The sequence below is a fragment of the Xenopus laevis genome, chromosome 1S (genome assembly GCF_017654675.1).
Source record: "Xenopus laevis strain J_2021 chromosome 1S, Xenopus_laevis_v10.1, whole genome shotgun sequence".
Lineage (NCBI taxonomy): Eukaryota > Metazoa > Chordata > Amphibia > Anura > Pipidae > Xenopus > Xenopus laevis.
This window is the reverse complement of record NC_054372.1, coordinates 54,742,651-54,768,845: the sequence shown is the minus strand read 5'-3', so window position 1 is coordinate 54,768,845 and position 26,195 is coordinate 54,742,651. Positions and strand designations below refer to the sequence as shown.

The following is a 26,195-nucleotide window of genomic DNA, read 5'->3' as shown; positions in this document are numbered from 1 at the left end:
TAAGTGTCTACAGTAAGAGCTTAAAGAGTTAGCATTATGATTTATCTCACCGTACCCTTGCTCTAAATTCCATAGTATATACAGGGCTGCCATCATTGATAACTCATCAGATTACAGATTCAGATATAGGCACATGTAACTATAAGTTTAGCCTGTGTGTAAGGTGACTGAAAATGGTGTTGTATAAAAATGTAGTGTATGATGATGCAAATGTGAGAAAATGATTGTTATGTGTATGGGTAATGTTAGTGTTGGAAAATTAAAGAGTTAAAAGGGTGTAATTAAAAGGGTTGTCCACTAGGTGGCAGTGGGTCCTCATTAGTTGTAAAAAAGGTTACCGGTATATAATGGTGTTATGTAAAGTGTAGTTCCTGCCCCAGCCACTAGAGGGAAGTAGTGGGATAGGGTAAAAAGGGTATAAAAGGGATGGCTCTACCCAGGGTGTAGTCAGTCGAATTAGAAAGCTAGACAGGTAGGCACTAGGTGCCATAGCCAGAAAGGGCAAAGCTAGAAAGGGTAGCTGGCACCCCACCGAGGAGTAATAGGCCGTGGCTCGGACACAGATAGAGAAAAGAGATAGACAGGGCAGTGTGGACAACCCAGGCCAAAGGTGAAAATTCCTACCCAGAAAGGCTAGGGGGCGCTGCTGTGGTGGCCCGCTGGCTGAAGGAGGGAGGTGGCACACGGAAATTCCTACCAGGGCGAGGTGGAGGGCTCGTATGATGTACGGTGGACTGCCTGACCGGTAGGTGATTCAAGAAAAGGCCAAGAGGCTGGGTTCACAAGTCCGGTGTCTGTGGGGAATATTGAATACCAGCTTACAGACTAAATCGGCAGCTTAATGGACAGTGCATGGGGCCCTCTGACAGACTTCCCCGATCAATATCTTAAAAATTCCATTGGCTCAAGTACCACATTGGTTTGTTGACCGCCTGCATCCCCGTGGTTTTGGTGGATATATAAAAGCCAGCCATGAACAGGTGGAACAATCTCTACACTGTAGTGAGTTAATAGTTGGGTTTTAGTTATTTAGTCCACATGGGTGAAGTTTAGAGCTTTTATAATGGGTGTAAGTTAGTAAGGTCATTCCTTGTTTACCTCTTAAGCTTATGGGCCAATTCAAGCTTTTGCTGAGTCAAATGGCTTAGGGCTAGTCGCAAGCAGGGCCTGGTATAATCTAGCTTGGAAGTGCTTGGAATATATATATTTTCAACACTAAAGGGGTTATTTTATCATATTTTTCCAGAAACAAACTCGGCCTAACTCCCATCCTCAATTTTGGCTTATTTACTAATATTTCAGGTCAAAAAAAAAATCTGATTAAAATATTTTTTATAGTACAAAAAAAAAGAGAATTTTGAGTTTCAAATTGAATCTTAGGACTTTATTGAATTGCCACTCAAAACACTTGTATTTATTGCGTTTTCAAGTGTAAACCAGCATCAAATACTCCAAAACTCCCAAAATTCGTGAAAGTTAAAAATATCTTAAAATGGTTAAAGGAACAGTTGCCATTGATTTTTACAGAAATTTGACACGTAATTTTTGGATAAAAAACGTAACTAGAAAAAATCGGGTTTTAATAAAGAACCCCCTAAGAGAGGAAACCTGAGCATTAAATATGTGTGAGTTGTCAAATACATTGTTCGGGGGTATAGTTTTCCTTTAAGGTATCAAGATCCAAATTACGGAAAGATCTATTATCCAGAAAACCCCATGTCCCAAACATTCTGCATAACAAGTCCCATAACTGTACTAGCAGTATTTTGTAATCAGGCTTTTGGGGCAGTTCATGAATATGAATTATCTATGGCGTAGTCGAACACAACAGACTGGCTCTGGATTTGTTTATAAAAGAGATAAAGATGGCTGAATGCAGAGGTGCTGATAACAAACATCTGTAATAAAAAATGCAGGAATTCTGCTTGAAAAATCTTGTTTTACATGTACAGGACAGAGGAGAACATTACCACAAATGAGTGTAACTAACATTCCACAAACATTTCTGAAATAGCCTTTTTTAGTGTTTTTTGAAGATTCCAAAACAATAAATAAAAAGCCAAGAATGCGATAACAATTCAGACAAGATAATAGTTTAATAAGTTAATAAAAATCAGACCAGCTGCAAAACATTTTCATATCAAGAGATTGAATGTCACATTAAGGAATATTATTCCTTCTTCCAACCAAATAGCACAATTTCAATGTCTTTAGTAGACCAATAAATACTATACAAACACACATATTAATATAAAACTACTCCTCGGGAGGAGGCACAGAGAACTGCATGGACTTCAAATGCCTTTTTTTGAAAAAAAATAAAATGTTCATTGGTTTCTGAAGTTGCTGTAAATTAGGAATGGGATTCATGCACACTTCTTATTATAAAAATATGCAAAACTCTTTATGCAAATATCTTTTTCGAATTATATTTTTTAATTTTACAAAATTGATTTAATTAATGCTGATATTGACATTAGCTTTGCTTAATCAATTTTTATTTTAAGAAAGGGCCACCATCAGAAACCCATTTTTTTAGGTAGACTGAGTGCAAGAAGTTTATATGGAGTCCTACTGTATGATGCATTCCATGGTCCTAAGTGTTGGGCCCAGTATATAAGTACTCCATGTATAGAATTGTTAGATATTGATTGCTTATGAACTTACTTTAAGTATCATAAACTAAGAGCTACTTCAGTCCTAACTTTGACTGCATAGATGCATGTGTGCAATCCAACTAGTAAAAGTTGGAGCATTTTGAATTGCACATTGAAGACCCTCATTCAACTTTAGTAGAAGTCGATACAAGTGCCTGTCCAGCTGGATCCAAGTGACAAAACTGTCAGACTGAATTCACTAATGTAATACATCTCAATGAACTCATATATAAGGGGGTAACAAAGAAGGCATTTTATAAGGCCATACGATAGCTTCATCTTGCGCAAATGTACAGCTTCTTTTCTCAATTCATGTTTCTGTAACACTGTACATTTTGTTTAGCCTTTGCGGGTCTTTATGCAAGACATATTATCCAAAAAATATGCAAAAACAAATAAGTTATATTAAATAATTTAAATAGAATAGTATTTTGAAACCATAAATATCTGTTTCCAACAAAAATGGAAAAATAAAATGACCAGATACTGGAGAATATAAAAATAAATATAGCAACGCATGTTTACATGCATGGCCAAAGATTTCTGCGCATGAGTTAGTTCAAAGCAATATGGCACACGACTTGCCAAACAGGTTTCTCTTTTGGTACTTATAGGGCTTATGCTTACAATGCATTTGTGTTTTAATTATCCAAAGTATAAACTACATTTAAGAGATGGCAATATATGATTGGAAGTTGGTTATGATTCTTTTCAGGAATAGTGTCATTGTAAAGATCATTTTCACTTATGCATTTATCTGGTAAATTTCTGCACATAAAGCTGTGTATTTGCTGAATCCAATTGGATTCATTCTGGTTGAACTCAGATCAAGGGATAAGACTTGCCCTATGATACAGCATAATTCAGCTCTGGTCCAAGACAACTAGATCTTACTGGGCGCAATTCAGATCTAAGTCAGCTGGACACATGGATTTGCAAAGGCACAACTCATAGCTGACCAATCAGTAAAAGAATATGTGATGTGATGGATGGGCCAAATTTCAAAATATGTCACATAGCCACAGATGGATCAGTAGTCCTGAGAATTCCATTTGTCAATGTCAGTGAAAAGAGAAAACAGTTCATTTGTAGTTTGTTGTAAATGCGCAGATCCTTTTTAAATGCATGCATGCCTAAACTAAAGCAGGGAAGATCCGTTTTCAGCCTGATGTTTGTGGTGGATTTCCGGCTATAATCTGAAATGAAAAAAAAACATATTTTTGAGCTCATAACAGAATGTTAGCAAATAACTACTGTAATACTAAGTGGAAAGTAGTCAATTCAGCAGAATAATTGGTAGGTTATAAACTCTGTATTAAGCATTTTCAGGACAATAATATTTCAGGTAATAGTATGTATAAAGGACTTGGTTAGGTTACTGATATTATTGCATGTATTGGGTAAAACCCTCCAAAAGAATGAGCGTCTGGTCTTTATACAGAATAAGAATATAGTTTATGCTTACCTGCTGCAATAGCAATAACATGTTTTCCAGAAAATCTTTTGGTTTCTGTTTTTCATATTTAGTGCAAATCGGACAGTCCTTGAAAGAAAAAAACATTTGATCACTTTTTGTTGTGTAATGTGGCAACAATCTCTAACCAAGCAGAACTGTGCACTGAAACATTACAGCCATCTCAGGATTATTCACTTAATTCAGATCTTCATTGTCCCATGTAAGTGATACTACTAAGGTAAAACACCATTATTTGTGGTTGATAATGGTTTTGAGAAATTGTAATGCAGAAACAATTTCGATTTTAGCATCCGTGACCCCCCATCTTAAAGGGACACAGTTGGTTAATTTAAAAGCTTCAGTAAGCGATCAAGTGTTCCATGAAGATTTATTTAAATATTTTATATTTCTATAATATGCTTTTTTAGCCTAAGGAAAGCTATTTTGCATATTCTTTTCTATATATGTTGCTTCCTGCTATGGAAATTTACAATATTTCCAACAGGAAGTGAGCAGCACAATGAATATTTGCCCCTTTTCCATACAGAAAATAGCAAACCCCACCGAAATCTGGGCAAGGGGAAATGTCTAAAGGTGGCCATACACAGGGAGAACTGCTCGGTACGCAATGTCGTCAAACGAGCAGATCTCTCCCAGATATGCCCACATTGAGGTGGGCGATATTGGGCTGATCGATCGTGTGCCCTAGGGCCCAACGATCGTATCAGAATAGAGGCGGTACGGTGGTTGGATTGCGGAACCGCATCAACAAACAGATCGGGATTTTTTACCCTGCCCGATCTGCATATATATTGATCGGGGACGCCCGTCGGATGGCCCCCCACTTGTTCCAATAAGCTGCCAACTTGGTCTGTTGGCAGGTTTTATCGGTGCGTGTATGGGGGCCTTAACAGAAAAATAAGTTGGAGCATCTGCCATTTCCATGTGCCTTGGGAGGCAATAGAAAGCTACACCCTAGTAGTAATCTCGACTTTTTATCTATCGCTCCTAATTAGTAATCCAAATATGAAAGATGTCACCCCAGGATTTCTGCTAAATACACATACATATCACAATGCTACCCATCTTTAAAATAACTTTGAGACAAATATTCTTACTTTATTTCTTGGAGTGTGCATCTTGTTCAGCTTCACTTTTTTAATATGCCTCTTAAAGTCTTCCTCTTTCTGTCCTTTGGCTTCTTTTAAATATGATATCTGATATCTAAAGCAATGCAGGGCAGAGTCCAGGCACTGGGGCTAAATGTAACAAAAAAAGGGAACATATTGAAATACAAATAATATATATTGACTGTATACATACTCAAGCTCTGCAAAACGATGGCAAGAAGCAGTAATAGAGCAGAGAGTGAAATACATAGTTCATTTCCTTTGATGAAGTGTGGTTTTGCTCTTGGTACTAGTCTGGTAGAGCAGATAAGCATTAACCTCAGTCCTACAGGAAACCAATGGACATTTGTTGATCTGTGTCTACTCAGTAGCTTAAAAACTCTTCCGATACACGACATGTTTATAGTAACTACAATCAATGCTAGATTTTGCAGCCAAGTATTTTGAATAAATGTTGTATATTTAATTGACAATTTTTGAAAATAACTTCCAGGTTATTTTTTTGATTTTTTTCATTGCTTGACCTTGGTGGGAAGCACCTACATATTATTTTTATGAAAAAAAATTTTATGAAAAAATTTAGCAAGGGAAGTGTGTGTTATTCCTCTACTTTCTCAACATAGTTTGCAAAAATGTTGCTATGTAATAATATAATTAATATAAGGTGTCCGGACATAAACTTTTTGCTAAAAACTTTGTTTAGGTTTCCGATCCACAGTTTCCATATTTATTTGAAATGCTCTATTCTACTTGCAGAATGTGCGTCACCATGAATACCATATTCAGTTGAGTGATCACGTTTCCTGTTTCGGTTTGCTACGGCAGGTGGAACCAATTCACATGTTCTGCTGTAAAGTGATGCTCCCTTGTTCATTTACTGTGTGTGACATCACCAATCTGTAATTTTTGGCAGTTTCAGTCACACCATAAGGGGAAAACTGTAGTGAAACTATCAGAAAATATGAACAACAAAGTAGAACATCCATATATAGTTCACCCAAACTTCCAACCACAATTATTGCATTTGTTGAAGTGTGCCTATTTATTGCAATTTGGGAATTGTCTGAAATTATTATCATACAGTATGAGGGCAATAAATATTCCGATACTGTTGTATTTAAGTTTAGAATTAATTGTTTTGATTCTCAAAACCATTTGAATCAGAAGAAGATGTTTATAAAAGGTGTTTTACTATGCATTTAAACTATCAGTTCATGTATTATGAGGGGCTATGAGTTAGTTATAAAGTGTTATATAATAATTATATATTGCAGTTGTGTAATATGAGTAATCTAAGCACTGCCAATAACCCACTATCTCCTCTGGAGCCACACACACAAAGGTAACATTGAAGTCCCTTATTCAGTACTGAGCAATCCCTCAATTAAGAATTACATGTTTTTTTTCAACAAGAGAATAGCTCTCCTGCATGTAAAACCTGCCAATAAAAGGGTTTCGTGTTCTTTGTAACCTCTATAGACCAACTGGACGATTAGAAATCTTTAACTGAAAAACATTCTTCTAACCACAGAACCTGTTATTGCAATGTTTCAGTAAATGGAATGGAAAATGTGTGCATCATGATTTACTTTTCCCTTGAAGCAGCAAATGATATTTTATTTCTGATGCTATGAGAAACTCACTATTGCATTTTAGTTTGATACTGCAACAATAGCCCAGGGATAGGCAATCTATTAAACCTCAGCTGCTTGAAGAGCTACGACTCCAGGCAGAACTGCATCAGATAGGTTGGAAGAGTTGTAGCTTTACAACATTGTATGTTTGTGTAAATGTCACAGCACACAATGATTCTTCGTAAAGGTATTTGAAAAAGAGCAGTTCTCCCTGCAATTAATTTTCTGTTTTATTAGAGGGGGATAGAGGGGGATAATAAGTGCAAAAAATTCCCATTGCTCCCCCATCCTTTGCCCCAGTGTGCCAGTCACAGTCAGCTGCAAAACTTTACTTCCAGATCCAGAGGTGCAAATATTTGCACAATAAACCACTTGTTCCCACCAACTAACAGGTGATATGTGGGCAGCCCATGGGCTTCCATAGGCAAGCCCTTATTAGTGCACCATCCCACATGTACTAGAGGTGTTTAGCATACCAAAGATTTAAAGAGGAGCCCAGATACTGCCCAAAGGATTCTATTCCTTATCTTTTGAGTGACAGGATAGAAGGTAAAAAGGATCAAGAAGAAGACCAATCAGCATATCACCCGCATCATACTAACATGACTTTTATAAACTTCCCTTTTAATTCTGTTTATGTATAATGGTATTAGAAGTAACATTCTCCAACCATTTCACATAACTTTTGGTAGATAAACAGTCGTTAGAAAATTGCTCAATAAGCTTTATATCTGTGTCTTGTTTTCAATCACTTAAAATACATGGGGTTGTTAAGGGGCTAGCGCTGTCAGTTCTGATTTTGGTTTTGTCTTGTCATCAGTAGAACTTTCGCTGACCAAACAACAAAAACAAGATACTGTGACTAAAAATGTGCTTTGTTTGGTATGTGCACTTCTGTGTACATTTTCAAGTACACAAAGCTGAGATTTTCATTTGGGTTTAATTTCCAACACCTGACAATGAAAACTATGTTTTAAGCAGCTATATTTATCAATTGTGTTTTAATACATTAAAAGCAAAAGCCACAATTACTTTCTGGCCATAGGAAATGTAAAAGACTTTTGTTCTGTTTTAGAATTTTGGAGATTTTTAAGGACAAAAAAAACATTTTATAGAGAGGTATGACTGTGCCATGATATTAATGACATTTGGTAGCGGTAATGTGTTTATGGCATTTTTTGGTTATAAATAATACAAAACTAATGAGCAGTCAAACAATTGCTTTGGTGGATGCCTTGAACAGTTATTTTTTAAGATCTTTAAATTAAAGTTCTGTGCTAGTCACAGTGTTAGGGTTTTTAGGCTACTTCGACCTTCGAATCGAACGATTCAAACTAAAAATCGTTCGACTATTCGACCATTCGATAATCGAAGTACTGTCTCTTTTAAAAAAAACTTCGACCCCCTAGTTTGCCACCTAAAAGCTACAGAGGTCAATGTTAGCCTATGGGGAAGGTCGATCGATGGATTAAAATTCTTTGATTCGAAGGATTTAATCGTTCGATCGAACGAATAGCGCTAAATCCTTCGACTCCGATATTCGAAGTCGAAGGATTTAACTTCGACAGTCGAATATCGAGGGTTAATTAACCCTCGATATTCGACCCTATGTAAATCTGCCCTTTAGTGTCAGACTTTTAGAATTAGCTGCCTCAGGCATATTGAATGGTTTAAAACAATATACGCTTTCTCATATTGAAGTAAGAAACTTTCTAAATACAATCAATTAAAAATTCTGCATTATTTCTGAAATAATCAAGTTTATATTCACTATTCCTCTCTCAGCATCTTTTTCTCTTCATTCTGTCTTCATGCAGCAGTTGGGTGTCAGATGAATGATCCAATATATCTTATAGGGGGTCTCCTTTATTTCCTAGCAGATGTATTAGAGCTCACTCAAATAACTGATTCCATTGCAAACAAAATCTAACAAAATAACTGCCTTTTGTACAAATTCTGCATGTAGAAAGACAGGATTTCTAGTGATTTTAATAGAGTTAAAATACATCATTTAATACATCTTCTAGGCAATAGGAGACCCCATATAAAATATAGTGGATCATTCATCTGACACCCATCTCCTGAATGTAGACAGAATAAAGAGAAACAGATGCTGAGAGAGAAATAGTGAAGATAAACTCGATTATTTCAGAAAAGGTACAGAATTTTTAATTGATTGTATTTAGAAAGTTTCTTATTTCAGTATGCTGAAGCTAATATTACATTTTCATTTTCGCAATAGTTCCCCTTTAAATAGCAAGGTCTGGTGACAATGAAGAAACTACTAGCATGAGAAAGATGCCCTTCAGATGAAAATTTAGCAAAACAGTCATATCTAGACAAACAAGTCTTTCCATACCATAGCAGGTATACAGTTATTACACTAAATCATATTAGTCATTTTCTGGCTAGAAATAAAGTAAAAATATGCTAGAAATAGATTTTACATACAATAATACAATGAATAGCACACTGTACATTTCAAAGAGAGATGCATAAATCCATCCATAAATCTATCCATCTGAATGGGTTTCTCTACATCTTGACCTAAGTTCCCACTTCATTGCAAGGCATTGTAACAAAACAACATGTTTTATCATGAAGTATATCCCCCGCCTCAGTAGTTTCATCATTAGTTTCATGCCTTGTGGTCTGTGTAAGCCGCTAACATCCTATTTGAACATTTTCACTCTGACATGCAGCACTTTTACAAGCAGGAGAAAAAAAAAATCTGCCTCGCTCATATTAAGTGTTTGTGGTCTCTTTATCAAAAGTGCGTCTTTGAAAAAATGCTTTAATCATGGCATCCCTTTCTGTTTTGGTCTATATTTAAATTATTTTCTAAAATAACTTTCCTAATGATGCAAGCAATTTCTACTGGAGCTGGGACTGTCCTTGCAGCATTTCATTTGACCTTGGATGAAGGTAATTGCCTCAAACAAGGTAAGATCTGTTTGTTGCTAGTTGTTGCCTTTATTCTTCTGTTTTTAGTTAGCCATTCTGTACCTTTTTTAATGTATTTTGTAAACAGCAATGAATTTGTTTCTCCAATTCAAGCTGGCAGTTTTATTATATAATACTACAGCTAGGTATTCTGCCATTTAATATTCTTGGTGAATGATTATTTAACAGACCACCAATCAGGACACACAATATGGCTGCAAGAATTCTGCAAACACATTGGTACTGGCTGCAGAATTCTTCTAATAATATTACATACAATCTAGTTCATCAATGCAACAGTGCAAGTCCTAAACATAACTCTTTGTTGCATTTTAAATCTGTTTCCTCATGGTCATAATTTCAATGAAGGATAAGAGAAGACACAAAAATATGTAGTGATTGTGCTTCTCATAAACTTCTTGAAGAGCATAAACCATGACATGATGGACAGTAACCTCTGACTTGTTATAAACACCTTGTGTTTAACGATGGGCGTGGGTGAGTACTTTCATCTCTGATGGTGACTCACACAAACATTGTACTGAGATGTTAAATAATAGGGTATCAGATATCCAAATTGCTCCTTCCAGGTGGAAAGCCAGTAAGTACAAGGCTAAATATTGTGTTTTTGTTCAAAAGACAGTGGGCACTTATATATTACTTGAACATTACTAAGCATAGTAATATTTGGTGGCACTTTCACTTTCATGGTGCCTCCCCCCCATCGTTGTTCAGACAGTAAGAAATTGAAGTGTAAAAGCAGAGAGTATTTTTAAGTCTTACCGTTACATCAACTGGGGTATGAAGAGTGCTTGGATACTGTAAAAATAGAAAAACAGATATTTGTTACATTTAAGCAAGAAAAAAAAATACAAAAAAACCTAAACCAACTGCTATCGGCTTCATTTTTTAACATATTTACATATATTTAGACTTACCGTTTCGTTTGCTTGTTTATTGATCCATTTATCAATGGCCATCTTGATTTCTGAACACCTTTCGATGGAAGGCAACTGTGCATCTATAAGGATACAGCAAGAAAAGGCAAGCAAGCACCACAGTAAGACGTTGGCCATTGTGTTTAGTTTTGCAGAAGAGCCAAGTTAGAACCTTACAAATTGTTTTGAATGAATTGTGATCCTCAACATACCTATTTATTTGGTATCACCAAAATTGAAAATCCCTCCCATTTCGCATGGAAAGCTTTGTAGAATGGATGAATGAGTAATGATTTTTTCTTTTCCACTGGCAAGGTGTACGTGTGTGCATATATGTGGGTGGTGGGTGGGGACAGATCTGTTTTGAAATTCTGCCCAATAGGCAGAAACAGAAGCGAATTCCAATGCTCAACATAGACAATGATATGTTAGTGAGTTAGAGTGATAGTGTAGCAATTTTAGCAGCAGTTTTAAGCAAACGGTACTTTGTGTTGTGTTGTAACCCTTTTTGAATATACAGCTTGTGATATGTGTCATTAGTTAAAACAAAACCTTCATGCCTGTTTAAGATATGCATTTCTATTTGGCAAAATTTTGGTGTAAACACTTTTGTTGTTGTATAATGAGAAAAAACTTCAGGCAACATTAAAAAGATTTGTTGGATGTCATTCAATTGTAATTATACATTTAGATTCATTTTCTGGAGATGAAAAAACATATTACATATACATGTAGCACACCCGTGAGTGTACTTTTACTGTGGATTTGTGGCTAAATGAGACAAGGCCAAACTGCTAGTAGTGTACCCTGGACCCCCAGTGTACCCGTGCAGCTCCCTGCAACTCCCGGTACCTGGTGTGGATCAATTCAGCAGGATAATCAGCCAGACAAATTTCTTTGCAGTAAAACATCAACTTGTTTATTGAAAAGGCAGCAGAAAGACCCAGTCAGGCATAGACCCTCCAGGGGAATCAGTCCAAGTGCAAAGTTTTCATACACAGCCAAATATAGAACAGGCACAGGTCACAACTTCACAGGATCCTTCCCTGATAATTACCCTCTCTCACTGGGAAACTTCTCACTGTATCTCCGGTGGTCAGCACTAACTCCTGGGATTCCTTACAGGGTCTTGTATCTTGGTCCGGTCCTCACCTCACCCTTTACTGGGGTCTTGGCACCCTATCTAGTCCTCAACTCGCCTTTACGATTTCCCTAAGCTAGCGGTTCACACACCACAGGGTACTAACCCCACTAATCCTCCTCGTTGGAGCAAGGGCTGCTCGCTATCTACCCTGACTCTCTCTTCACTCCTGGAGTGACTATGACAGACTTAGCTGCTATCTCTATCTAATCCTGATCTTTTAGGAACCAGAGTCCTGGCCCTACAGTACCTCCCTGGGAGGCGCTCCAGGGGAAAAAGACCCAGAACACGTTCTCTTCCCTATTTATTAGGTCACTCACTGCCCTCTAGTGGTGGCTTAACTCACAGGCCCTATACTAAACTGTGGGGTCTCTACATACATGAAAAAACATATTACATATACAGGAAACACATATTGCATATACATGAAAAAACATATTATATATACATGAAATACATATTACATATCAAAACACCAATTTTACACCACCGGCGCTCTTGAATTGGAGGTTAATAGGGATCACAGCCTATTTTAAAAAAGGTTTTCACTTCCCCGCTCAGCCGCTTTTGATAATGGAGTACTCCCTCTCCAAACGTATAGAAATCTGTAGTAAAAAATAAAATTGCAAAAGACAGGGAATCTTTTCTAAGTGTGGTATTTTAGTTCTCATTCAGCATAATCCCCGCATACCGACAATCCGGTCCTCCTGTGTATTTAGTGCTCCGCACCAGTCCTTGAGAAAGTGGATCGAAGTCCGCGAAATGTGTTGGACCAAAGTGAGGAGTCTGTACGTCTGAAAGAAGTAAACCGCTCCAGGAACAAGTGTGGACTTAAGGGAGCTCGAAATTTGGATCACAGGAGGACCGATTGTCGGCACGGGAGTGAGACTGGTGCTGAGCACTAAATACACACTGAGTGGGACAGAGAGCGAGACGCACAGACAGATAAGGAATTTATATGCGATTAATTATTTTTATCCTGTGAGTGTAATTTGTATACTGGGATTATGTTGAACAAAAACTAAAATACACACTTAGAAAAGGTTCCCTGTCTTTTGTGCTTTTATTTTTTACTACACATATTACATATACATGAAAAAACATATTACATGTTCCTTTAAAAATAAATTCTAGCTGAAAAAATTCATTGCTTGAGTTGAATTTTTAAACTTTTATTGGGCCGCAAGTCATGTGACCAAATTGCCATCGATGAATTCAAGGGAAACCTAAACATAGCAAATCTCACGTTCTAAAGGTAACAGGGAGATGTTTTTGTAGAACAAAAACAGATTTTCACCACTATAGATGCACTGGGGGTCATTTATCAACACTGGGCAAATTTGCCCGTGGGCTGTTACCCATGGCAACCAATCTAATTGTTGCATTCATTGTTCTACTTGCAGCTGCTTGGAAAAAGCAAAGCACTGATTGGTTACTATGGGTTACAAATTTGCCCAGTGTTGCTAAATGAGCCCCACTGTCTCCAAAAACTGGGAGCGGTTATCTAAAAGTGACGTATAGATGTGATTATCATTTTATATGTAAATAGCAAAATAAGTTAGAAGCATAAAATAGGAACTGCTGTATTTGGTAAATGGGCCCTGGTCAGAAAAATGGTGAATGTAAGAGATTTAAAGGGATATCACCAAACTTAAACAGAGAGAAAAACAATGGCAGAACTACACTTAAATATGTTTTTATTACCATAAAATTCTATGAGCAAACAGAAGTTCTTTTGCAAGTGTTGTATCACTCCATTGAGTAGAAGTGATGAGAAGGTCGGGTTTTACTTATATTCGCACCTGACCCTAACCCGCAGTCCCATCACTCGCACCCGCCCACGACTTCCGGGTTCCTTTTATAGACTCGCGCTGGCCTGCCCCGATGATGTCACAAAAAGGGGCGGGCAATAAGGTGTGCGTCTATAAAAAAAGGAAGTCAGAAGCCAGCAGACTGGCAGGGCAAGGTGGCGGGTGGTGAGAGCTGAAAGACAAGCTCAACCCGGACCCGTCCACTTGAGGTGCGTGGTCGGCCCAAACCCACCCAACCCGCAGGTAAACCCGTGGGTATCGGGCCGCCCCGCACATCACTATTGTGCAGGTTAAGGATCATATAGAGAGACAGATGAGAAATTACATTTGTTATTATCACCATGTACAGAGAAGTAGCAAACAAAGAGTAGATCATGTAGCTGCGGTGGGCACTGCACTGCATAGGGACCCTTTGGTGTCCTAATTAGCAGTTTCAGAATATATTTGATAAAAGATATATGGCTACTGTAATTTGAGATGACCACATAATGATTTCACCGTGGGGTCTGGGAGCATCTAGTTATGGATCTCACTATGCGTGCAGTTTGGATGTGAGATCTGGTATCTCTAAATGAGTGAGGGAGGACAATATAGGAAGTCAGGTTGTGGATCTATGAAGCCACAACTGACATTTTGCAATTTCTTATTTTTAAATATGTGTCTGGTTATAAAAAAGGATTTCTAGTTGTTTCAATTTTTTTAAATTAATATCACCATTGTTGCTAAACCTATAGTCCTTTTATAATCATTTCCTACTAAAATAAATGCTATATAAATCAAAATCAAACTAGGTTTTTATTTTTGGCATCATGAACATTTTCTGGTCTAGTATTTGTGAGTATATTATTAAGGGGCTCCCCAAATCACTTTTTGGGGGAATAGTTTCTAGCCCTATGTTTACGAACAATTATAATCTATGACCAATTAGCTGTATCTGAACTGGAAGGGCCTCACTTCTTGACATATTCTACTGACAGTTTGACCCTATTTTTCTTTCATGAGGTGATCCAAGAGAACGATTTAGACCATCCACCTGCTTCTAAGACATTCTGTTTGTGGGGATCCTTTGTGTCACAGGGGGCTCTAATTAAATTAAAAAATATGTTAAGACGTTACTTTCTGATTCTTTGATACTCTCAGTTTCTTGTAACTCTCCCATACGTCTTTGCCGACTACCAAATTACAAGATGGTGTTTTTGGCACAGTGCAGTTACATAAAGTAACAAAATCACCTTTTAAACTGATGATAGAATCATGAAAATGTAAATATAATAATGGCATAGGCTTCATGAATAAATATAGTATAATGTTCTACAAACATTATGTACAGCACAAGTTGACATGACAGCAACATCAATCACAGAATCCCTGGAATTTACAAGATAAATTGGGTCCTGGGCTTTTCCCATGTGGATGACATAGATAGGAAAAGGTCTAGATGCCTTATGAGGTACATTCCTAACACCCCCTTTTTCTGTTGCAATGTAACGATATGTAATTGTAGGTATGAGGTGAGATTTCCCATTTCCGATGAGTCAGTTTATATTGATGGTGTCAGAAATGCTTTCAAAGAATGATGTTCACGTGTCATAAGAATGATGATATAAGGAGTGGGAGAGGAATGAGGAGAGGATATGAGACGGAAAAAAATACATTATCCACATCAGCATGTCATGGATTTAAAGGAACAATAAAGTAATAATAAATAAAAAAAATTTATTTTTACCTTGTCACACAAGTATCTATGTTGACCTTTAAGTCAGTTGTTCCTTTGATACTGATTACTGGTGCAGTCTTTCACCTTTTCAAGCAAAATCAGCAGCCGGGATTTCCCATTCCACTACCACTGACTTTATTTCCTAAGAACATTTTGTAATGAAACAGCTCTTATTCATATCACCCTTACATTGTCGTGTTAATAATCGAAGATAGTAAAGGGAGACCACATGTAGAAGATTAAAAATGAGCAGATTTATTAGCGGTCGCTGCACCAGTCGTGTACTGATTCCTTGATTGACTGAAACTGGCGTCTGACAGTCTCCGCCTTGCTTCCTTGCTACACATACACTTTTAGTTTATACAATGCAACAAATCCTAAGGAACACAGCATGCCACTTTTTGTAAGAGATAAGACACTAGCTTTTCTTTACTGTAAGAACACAAACTGTTTATTAGTATGGGATGTCAACTGATTTATAATGTAAAATTATTGTAATGCTAATTCAAAAATATTGCACTGTATGACATGTATTGTAGTGCGGGTCGGGTTTTTCCAGACCCGCACCCACCCGATATCCGACCTCCCACTACTTGCGCCCGTCTTCCAGGTTCCTTTTATAGATGACATCACAAAAGGGGTGGGGCGAGCAGGCGAGCGGCAATAACACCGGAAGTCGGAAGCCGGACCCGCCTGCCACCTACAAATAGGGGTGCAAGGTTGGCCTGAACCTGACCGACCCACACATCACTAATGTATTGCCTGTCTGTTCACATTGATAAAAATACATTATATTAAAAAAAATGTGCCAATTCATCAGCATTAAATTGACTGTTTTATGCAAATTCAGTTCTTTCCTATGAGGCATTATAGTGGAATCACACGCTAAGCAAAAATTAAACATAAAAGGTGAGTGCTGTGTTAATGCGTACACATTGGGTGAACTTTCAGTTTGGCAATTTTTTTCCACTCAATGTAGCAAGGAAAAGACGTCTATAAATGAGAAGCTATCTCTGTTTGTTTATTACCGGTAGGAGATCCGTTATCCTGAACCCCACTTCGAGAAAGCTCAGAATAATGGAATGGCTGTCTCCCATAGACTCCATTTTATGCAAAATTTTCAGAATGATTTCGTTTTTCTCTGTAACAATAAAACATTGCCTTGCACTTGATCCAAACATATATATAATTAATCCTTATTGGAAGCAAAATCAGCCTATTGGGTTTATTGAGTGTTGACATGATTTTCTAGTAGATTAAGGTATGAAGATCCAAATTATAAATAAGATCAGTTATCTGGAAAACCTCAGGTTTCGAGCATTCTGCATAACAGGTCCCATACCTGTATTATCAAGCATTAAGTATCATTACCTCTCAGTAAGAAAATATGACAGCTGTTATATCTGCCTCTAATTTTTAAAATTGACAAATCTCTCACAAAAAAGGGCAAAACCTCATAAGCCCTATTACATATATTTTTTCATGAAAAAGATGACACGAGCTCTTTAAAGCCTTGTAAACATTTGACTTGTTGCCTCATAAATAAAAGTTATCAAATTAAAAAATATTTTGTTGTGATATCTGAAACTTTAGTGGTGGTATATTTTACATATAAGTCAATCGGGGGAATGTAAAATAAGTAGGTAACGGAAAACTATTCACAATGCGAAAAGTTATGCCTTTGCGTGAACAAATGTTGCTTTGCGCAAATTTAATATAGCTTTTGCGAACCCCGACACTGTTTGGCGACCACTTCCGACAGTGGAAGACCGTTTGCGAATTTTATAGTTTGCACAATGCGCAGTCAATGTAATAATATTACTGAAAAAGTCGTTGTGTTTGCTCTAAAAGATTACGATACCTTCAAGCACTTCTTAAGAGTGTGCAATTAAAATTTGCAATTTTTAGTCTTATTGGTGCGAATTGTTTTGCTCTTTGTGACTTTAATGACATTCCCCCGAATGTCTGGAATAACTGGGGCAAAAAGAACACATGAAAAAGCCTAAAGTCCCTTGGAAACATCTGAATTCAATTATTTAGCCCATACTAGTTCATATAGTGGGAAGGGAAATACAATTTTCTACTGCCTAGAGGTAGTATTTCCAGTGAGTAGAGGGAGTTGGAAGGGGTTTCCTCATAGTTATTAAGCAATTTCTTTAGTCAGGTGGATTCAGCAGTTTCCCATAGAATTTAGAATGATTGGATGACATGTCTTATATTAACTGTATTTTATATCATGTTAAGGGCTCTTACACATGGGCGTTTTTTGCTGCACTCCTCTGCGTTCCAATTTCTTCCATTCAGCCACAGGGGAGCGCAGGAGTAAACGCACTCAATTATTGTCAATAATGCATGTAAGCGTGGAACGCAGGTGGAATGCAACATGCTGCGTCCCATCTGCGTTTGGTGCTTAAATACATTATGTGTTTAAGAGCCCTAACCTTATATAACCTGCAAACAGTTTAGAAAGGTGTTGTCAAAATAAATTACAACAAAGACAGAGAGTCCACCTTCTTCAAAATACTGGCCTTATAGAACCATTAACTCCATTCTTTATGTAAGGTTATGCAGAATTCAAAACCACAAAAATGTGATTATTAATAAGGTATCAGTTTATAGTATATTCAGAATACACTTGTAGTATCCAGTAACGTAGGAACCCATGATTTATCACCAGACAGAAATGACTGTTACTGGTTCAAATAGGAAAGGTAGCCTGTACTTAAAGGATTGTGAGTAGAAATATGTAACTGTACCTTACCTTTACTATTATCTCAGTGGTTTCATATTGCTAACACCCTCATAAAATTTGCCTAAAACCATAACAGATTCTTGTTAGTGCTGAGCACTGCAGATGAGCTACACTTGGCACCAACACCCCATTGAAAATGAGGGATTAATGCTTAAAGCAGTCACTTAAAGACAAATTGACACATTCATCAGCTAAATGTATCAATTCCATAACATTTTTTTCACTGTCAAGATCATGTTCCTGAGAGCCAGGAAAGTTTTGATAAATGGAACAAAAAAAATCAAATTCTTTGGAATCCTTCTTGATTACCTAGTACAGTATATTAAAAAAAAAATCCTCCCCTGACTTTTAAAACAGAGCTACAGATTTATGTGCAGTTTGGTCCTTTTTTAAAAGTCACAATTATGGTAAAATAATTAGAACCTTAAAGGAGTTGTTCACATTCCAACACTTTTTCAGTTCAGTTGGTTTCAGATCATCAGAAATAATGACTTTTTCCAATTACTTTCCTTTTTCTAAAGCTGGCCATCGACGCAAAGATCTGATTGTACGAATCCTCAAACGATCGGACTTCCCCATCTCCCGACCTGCCACTAACCATTCCAATCAAATAAAGTATAAAAGAACAGAAGATCCGATGTTCTGCCCCTGACAGTAATCGTACGAAAGTTATGTCTGACCAAAGCTAGTGACAGTCTCCCTCTGAAAATCATCCGATCGGCAATACATGCAGAGATATTACCTGCAGCTGACAGAAATCTTTTAACCTGTTCGATCGACCAAACCACTGATCTCCGCAGGAAGAAAAATGGCGGGACTCTCCACACACGGTCCGAAAATCGTCTATGGTTAGCTTAAGTGTGACCGTTGTTCTAATATTGAAGTGTAAATGTAAATTTTCACCTTCTAAAGCAGCTCTAGGAGTCACCGACCCTGTAAACTGTTCTAAATTGATAGATTTAGTTGATACATTTGTTATCTTTGCTCCTGCTGAGCAGAATTCCTGAGTTTCATTACAGGCAGGTGTTAGAATTGATACAATAGTTGCTAATACTCCAGAGATGCTGTTGAGAAATGTATCAACTAAATGTTGCAAAATTGTAACAGTTCAGATGCACCTGAATTACTGAGCTGCCAGACTGAAACACCAGAGATACAAACATTCAACTTTAAACTTAGATTCTGGAAAAACAGTAAAAACTAAAAATGGAAAGTTTTTGAAAAAAGTCTTTATTTCTGATAAACAGTCTGAAAACAGCTCAACTGAAAAAGTGTTTGGAAGGGGAACAACCCCTTTAAAGGGAATATGGTGTCGACATTCATATTTGCAGTGGATTTTCATATTTTCTTTTCTGCCATTTTTGACTAGTTAGTGTGGAATTAGGTAATTAAGGGTTTGTTTCTCCTTTAAAATATGAGAGTAGATTGTCACAGTTGGGGTTGGAATAAAGGCGATTGCGAGGGGACATTTTATATAAGTACATTTAGGGGCATATTTATCAAGGGTCGAATTTAGAATTGAAAAAACTTAACATGAATTAAGTCAAAGTTTTTTTTGGTCGAATAGGTCCATTTTTGATCGCATAGGTCTGTATTCAGCCGAATTCGAATCATATGAATCGAAGGAATATCGCATTCGATCGAATTCGATTAAAAGTTTTTCCCAAAAAAAACTTTGATTTTTCAATTGACTCCAAATAGGTTGTAGGAGGTCCTCCATAGGCTAAAACAGCAATTTGGCAGGTTTTAGATGGCGAATGGTCGAAGTCGAATATTTAAAGAGATAGTACATGATAAATTTCGATATTCTATCGAATTTGGACTAATCCCTAGTCGAAGTACACAAAAAATAGCTTTGAATTCGAATTTTTTTTCATTCGAAAATTCACCTCGCCCTTTGATAAATCTGCCCCATAGTGTATGAATATATATAGTTTATGTGAGTGTATGGAGGGGTATGTGTATGGATGCTGGATTTCATTTAGAGGGGTTGAACTTGATGGACTTTGGTCCTTTTTCAACCCAACTTAACTATGTAACTAAGTAACTATGTATGTACCACCATAGCTGCAAATTCAAACAAGTGCTCTTTGAAGTTGATTTGAGCTGAAATAAAAAAAGATGCATCTTTTCTGTCAAGTCTTCTAAACTTCTGGTTCTGCAAAATTTTAAGAAATCACTTTTATTTCTTGACATTTAAAATAAATATTATGTTTTACAGATTTTGGGGACTTAAGAGTGGCCCTCTGAAGGCAGTGATATCATTATGCCACTTAATAGGACCAGCTACAGCACCGAACATCAAAAGCTTCCTTTCCTTTTAGGTGGCTGTGGTAATGACGTACATGCCCACACAATCTGACTCGAGGCCCCTCCTTAACGATCACAGAGAATACCTTTTGTGTGTACCCACAAGTGGAGGCTGAAAAAGTCCACAAGTAAGACTGATGTTCTGCATAAAATTGTTTGCCGCCACCCAATACACGTAGTTCTAGTACAGCGTGCAATCATTTTAAACTCTTACTACACAGTCACTTACACAGAAATATAAAAGCAGCATGAAACATTAAAGGGATAGAAAAACACCTAGTGACTTCACAAGCATATAATATGAATATTTATGAATGCACATACACTTAATCATTTGAATAGGGCCATATAAAGAAGAATCAGTGATGAATATGCAGATACTGTAAAAACTGAAAATCATAGAGAGTTTGACTGGAAAGGCACAATAATACACCCCATATAGATCATCACATTATATAAACATAAGAAACATTTTTATTGATTCAAGGGGTTTTGCTCCTTTCAATTAACTTTTAGTATGATGTAGAGAGTGATATTCCGAGACAATTTGCAACTGGTTTTAATTTTTTATTATTTGTGGTTTTTGAGTTATTTAGCCTTTTATCCAGCAGCTCTTCAGTTTGCATTTTCCGCCATCTTGTTTCTAGGGTCCAAATAACCCTAGCAACCATGCATTGATTTGAATAAGAGCCTGGAATACGAATAGGAGAGGGCCTGAAAAGAAAGATGAGTAGTAAAAAGTAGCAATAGCAATAAATGTGTAGCCTTACAGAGCATTTGTTTTTTAAATGGGGTCAGTGACCCTCATTTGAAAGCTGGAAAGAGTCAGAAGAAAAAGGCAAATCATTCAAAAACTATACTAAATAAATAATGACAACAAATGGAAAAGTTACTTAGAATTAGCCATTCTTGAACATACTAAAAGTTTACTTAAAGGTGAGCCATCCCTTTAATTAAAAAGTTTAAATGCAAAATCTTTTAAAATACATAAATGTCAATGTATCCTCTGGCTGCTAGCACCTCTGTAATTCAGTACAAAACAATTTATAAAGGAAATCAAGTGTAAAGAAGGAAACTACATACAGTACATACTGTATGGTCCAAAAGCCAAGAAAAATTCCAACTTCTGCTCTGGTACCAATTCAACCATAAATGAAGAATAATGAAGATTTAGCAAAGCTTAGTCTCAGCCAAAAAGAGACCAATTGCTATAAATTCATATTACTGTATACACTACAAATTAAGTAGCCTCCCAAACAACTAACTTAACTCCAAATTAGTATAAGTTACAATGAGTAATTAATATTTTTGCATCCTTATCTTAGAAACAGAAGGCTAAAAGCAGAAAACATAAGTAGAAATAATGAGAATAATGAAATGCCAAAAAACAGAGGAGTACCTATAGGGGAAGCATACAGTACCCTGTGACAACTGGGGCAGTCACAATAAAAAAAATCAGTGTGACTGTGGTACCCCTTATAGAAAAATTTTGCCCAAATTTATTGCCTTAGTGCCATCTTCTCTTAATTCATGTACAGTTCATAGAGAATTACTATTTGGTAAATGCCCAGTACTATTCTGAAAAGTGATACAATGCTGACCACTTCCTGGCTTTAGATTTCTGTTTGGCGAGAATAGAAACCAGGTTGTTGTACAAGCCTTGGGACACTTGCTCATTCACTTGTCTTGTAGAAATGTAAACTGCTTAGTGAGTGGATTCCCAGTTATATGTCATAGTGTTTCTTTAACCTTAGTTTGGTAATAGTTCAACTTATGGCTTCTGTGTCCATGACATTTCCTATGATAACTTCAGTGTGGTTTATTTTACACCAGCAGGTGAATGAATCACTACTAAAAGATCATTTACAATGTCACCGGTGTAAGTGCAAAATTGTGCCTCCTAGCAGGGGCATATTTATATAACGGCATATCAATTTATTTATTACATTGAAAAAAAAAATTTGCCCAGCTTCTGCCACAGAATTCCATAAGCAATCCGTTGATGGAGCTGGGGGGGAGGTGTAGGGGGCCAGGTTAGTCGGCAGAAGTGACATCACATGCACGGGGTAAGTAGGGTTGCCACCTTTTCTGGAAAAAAATACCGGCTTTCCTATATAATTATCTTTTAAAAATACCGGCCAGTTGGCAACCCTAGGTGTAAGGGTTGTGTTTAGGTCCGGTGCCTAGGGTGGCATCAGAACTAAAAAAAATACAACCCTGCCTCCTGTCACTTATTCAAGAATGTGCACCCAGGCACAAGGTTCACAGCCCAACAGAGGCAGCTTTTTACTCCTTACATTGTGATACTCATAAATGAATGATGTACAAGTTAGGGGGGCTAGGGGAAGCTTAACGGTACCAAAATGCAATGTAGAGTTTGTGTGCTGGTGTCATCCCATGTCAGTATGCTCATAAGACAAGGCAGATGGGAGCAGATCTGTCTTTTCTCGCATATCGACACGGGGAGACACATTTATCAAGGGTCAAATTTTGAATTCATTTGAATTTTTTAAAACTCCCCTAAAATCGAAATTTGACTTACAGAAATTTATTAAAGGAAAATGATACCCCCTGAACAGTGTAGGTCTCCATTATTAAATATATTGATAAAACAGCTCATATGTAAAACACTGCTTCGTGTAATTAAACCATTTTCATAATAATATACTTTTTCAGTAGTATGTGCCATTGGGTAATCCTAAATAAAAAATTGGGCCGCCCTTTGAGATCGTAGGATTCACAGTGCACACAAACAAACCATACATGTTAGGTCACATGAGCCAATTAACAGTCAGAGTTCTGTCTTTTGCTTCCACACTTCTTCCTGTTACAGTTAGAGCTGTGGTATTTCTGGTCAGGTGATCTCTGAGGCAGCACACAGACCATCACTAAATGTTGGTTCAAGGCAAGAGATATAAAAGGGAAATATTTACTTAAGTATTTATACCAGCTTGGTAAGATTCTCTAAAATGCCACTTAATTTGATATAAACTTTCTGTTGCTTAAGTATTAATTTTGGGGGTATAGTTTTCCTTCAATAAAATCGTTTGTAAACTCGGACAAATGTAAACGACCAGACAATTCGAATCAAATTCGATCAAACTCGATCCGTTTTTTTCCGCTGAAAAAAACTTGAATGTCAGGAAGGTTTCAAACATCTTCAAATTGATTCCTGGAACTCTCCCATTGACTTAAACAGTAATTCAGCAGTTTTTAGGTGGCACATCCCAATTCTTAAAGGGCCAGAGTATGCTAAATCTTGAAAATCGAATTAGAATTTTTTGAAAAAAAAAACTTGAATGTAATTTGGATAACTCCCTAATCGAATTTGACAGTTTTGACCATAAAAATGTTTTCAAAAATTCAAATTCGAATTTTCAATTCAACCCTTAATAAATCTGCCCCTCAGTGTACCGCTTGCCTACAGCTGATAAAGCGTATCACTAGAAAACTGTGAAATAGGAAACCTGGCCAAAGTGGATCAACATACAATGAATGATATAGAAGTGTACATATGTATGTATAATGAATGTTTCAGGTCAGTTGTTTTCGGATAGTTCACCAGAAATAAAGACTTTTTTTCGATTACTTTTCTATTTATGACTGTTTCTCTAATGTCAATGACTCTCTAAACGGATACATTAAGAACTTTCTTATCTTTGTCCCTGCTGAGCAGAATCCCTGAGTTTTATTAAAGCCAGCTGTTAGAGTAACAATTGTTACAATTAAATATAACAGTTCAGAATCTGCGCCAGACTGAAACACCAGGGTTAGGAACGCTACACTTTAATTTTGCAAAAATGGTTTGAAAAAGGGAAGTCTATTAAGTTTCAATACTTCCAGTTTTCATAACAGTTTTATGCAATGACATGCTTTTTACTTTAGGCAGTGAAATCTGCTTTGCATTGGTTCGTTGTTAAACAAGTTTCCATTGATTAAAACAGAAAGCAGCATATGCAAATATATTTTGCCCATTGCTGTGAACTTACAGTTTTTTTGGAGTGGCATATGTTTGAGGTTATTCAAAAGCTTCTCATGTTTTGAGTTGGCTCTGTTATTTATTTATATTTCATTTACTAATTTGAACAGTTAAAAGGCACAAACCCTGACAAATCATTAAATGATACATTTTATACTTTAAAGTGATCAGATCTACCTTGGACACCTACCAAATAAGTAGCTGCCTGCTCATTTTATACCTAAAATTACAGTGCCAGCTTGGACAGTAAAGATCCATGCCTTCTAATTTGTACATAATAGCTTCCATGAATTGTTGTGTTTTGTACATGTAAATAAACTGGCACTATCATCCCACTTGATCCTGTAATCCTCCCCTTTTAATAGTAGTTACTAGCAGACTTAAGGTGACTATACATTTAAAGAGCCTCTCATTTGGAGAGGTCGGTCCTAAATGTGCTGTTCAAAAAGCCTTTTGCACTGTCAGCCGAACACCCTTATTCTATATTCAGTTGACACATATGGCTCTATTGAATAACTCCTGAGTTTAATACTTCTCCATACCTTAGTACGTGGTAGAAAGAGAGTTGATTTAGTCCAGGGGTTCTTTCTAGTACACTAACCTCCCAAAACTTATGCACAACTTCTACAATTTAAAGCCCAATGTTTTGTCAGGATTTGTGTCTTTTAAAAGCTCCAATTATTACATGAAATACACAAGTCAAAACATGAGAAGCTTTTGTAAAACCTCAAACATTTTACACCCCAAACAAATTATCTAAATATATACACAGGTCTTAGGTGTAGTAAATAACTTTTTATTGTGGACAATCGCTGACGTTTCGGCTGATACAACAGCCTTTTACTTCTATTGATTTTCCTGTTCGAAGACTGCACCCCGGCACCGATGACCTTAATATCGTGAGTGCCGGTTCCCTACTCTCTCTCTCTCTCTCTCTCTCTCTCTCTCTCTCTCTCTCTCTCTTTCTATATATATCTGTATTAAAAATACATTTGGTTGGCACATACAGGATTAAAACATTTATTTTTTTATTTTTTATAAAAGTCGTAATAAAACTCTTAATGAAGATGACTTTGCCAGCAGGACCCATGAATACCCTACAGGTCTCTGTACATGGTGATAAAGTGTAGTGATGGGGCAACAGTCACCTGTTTTTTCTTCTGGCTCTAAAGAGAGGTGAGTCATTTAAAGGGGTGGTTCACCTTTAAATTTACTTTTAGTGTGTTATAGAATGGCCAATTCTAAGCAACTTTTCAATTGGTCTTCATTGTTTATGTTCTATACTTTTTTAAATGATTTGCCTTCTTCTTCTGATTCCTTCTAGCTTTCAATTGGGGGTCACTGACCCCATCTAAAAACAAATGCTCTGTAAGGCTACAAATGTATTGTTATTTTAGCCCGTATCCTAGTGGAGGAAGGTAATATTCCCTCTCAGCCAAGTAATTAGGTGGCAGCTGAGAGAAGAGATGTCAGTAGAGGGAAAGGGTGCCGCAATACCTTAGGGATTCTTGCTATTCCCCTGGGTATGAGAGGAAGCCTGTGACAGAACCAAGTGGCCTGTGGAGCTTGAGACAAAGGGAGAAAGAGAGAGAGTGTTTGAGCCTGAGAAAGAGAGAGTGCCAAGGACCCTGTGGAGACGTAAGGTGGCCATACACGATAAGATCTGCTGGTTTGGCAAGGTCACGATATCAGGTTAATCTGATCGTTCCGCCTTACAGCCAAACAAT

General features: G+C 36.9%; 1 protein-coding gene across 1 annotated transcript; it reads right to left on the bottom strand.

The window, feature by feature from the left end:
* Positions 1 to 2,077: 2,077 nt before the first annotated feature.
* Positions 2,078 to 11,468, bottom strand: LOC121393068 (interleukin-21-like). Its single transcript, XM_018243338.2, has 5 exons — positions 10,759 to 11,468; positions 10,604 to 10,639; positions 5,232 to 5,372; positions 4,123 to 4,200; positions 2,078 to 3,853 (listed from the first exon to the last, which is right to left on the bottom strand). Exons 1-5 carry the CDS (start codon positions 10,894 to 10,896, stop codon positions 3,818 to 3,820), a joined length of 429 nt encoding a protein of 142 aa, XP_018098827.1. The 5' UTR covers positions 10,897 to 11,468; the 3' UTR covers positions 2,078 to 3,817.
* Positions 11,469 to 26,195: the final 14,727 nt, after the last annotated feature.

Bases quoted from the DNA above. Each gene is read 5' to 3' on its own strand.
- LOC121393068 (XM_018243338.2), bottom strand. From the start codon at position 10,896: ATGGCCAACGTCTTACTGTGGTGCTTGCTTGCCTTTTCTTGCTGTATC. The intron at 5,373-10,603 runs GTAAGACTTAAA...TGTTACATTTAG, and splicing joins ATACCCCAGTTGATGTAACG to CCCCAGTGCCTGGACTCTGC. The intron at 3,854-4,122 runs GTAAGCATAAAC...TTTTCATTTCAG, and splicing joins TGTTATTGCTATTGCAGCAG to ATTATAGCCGGAAATCCACC.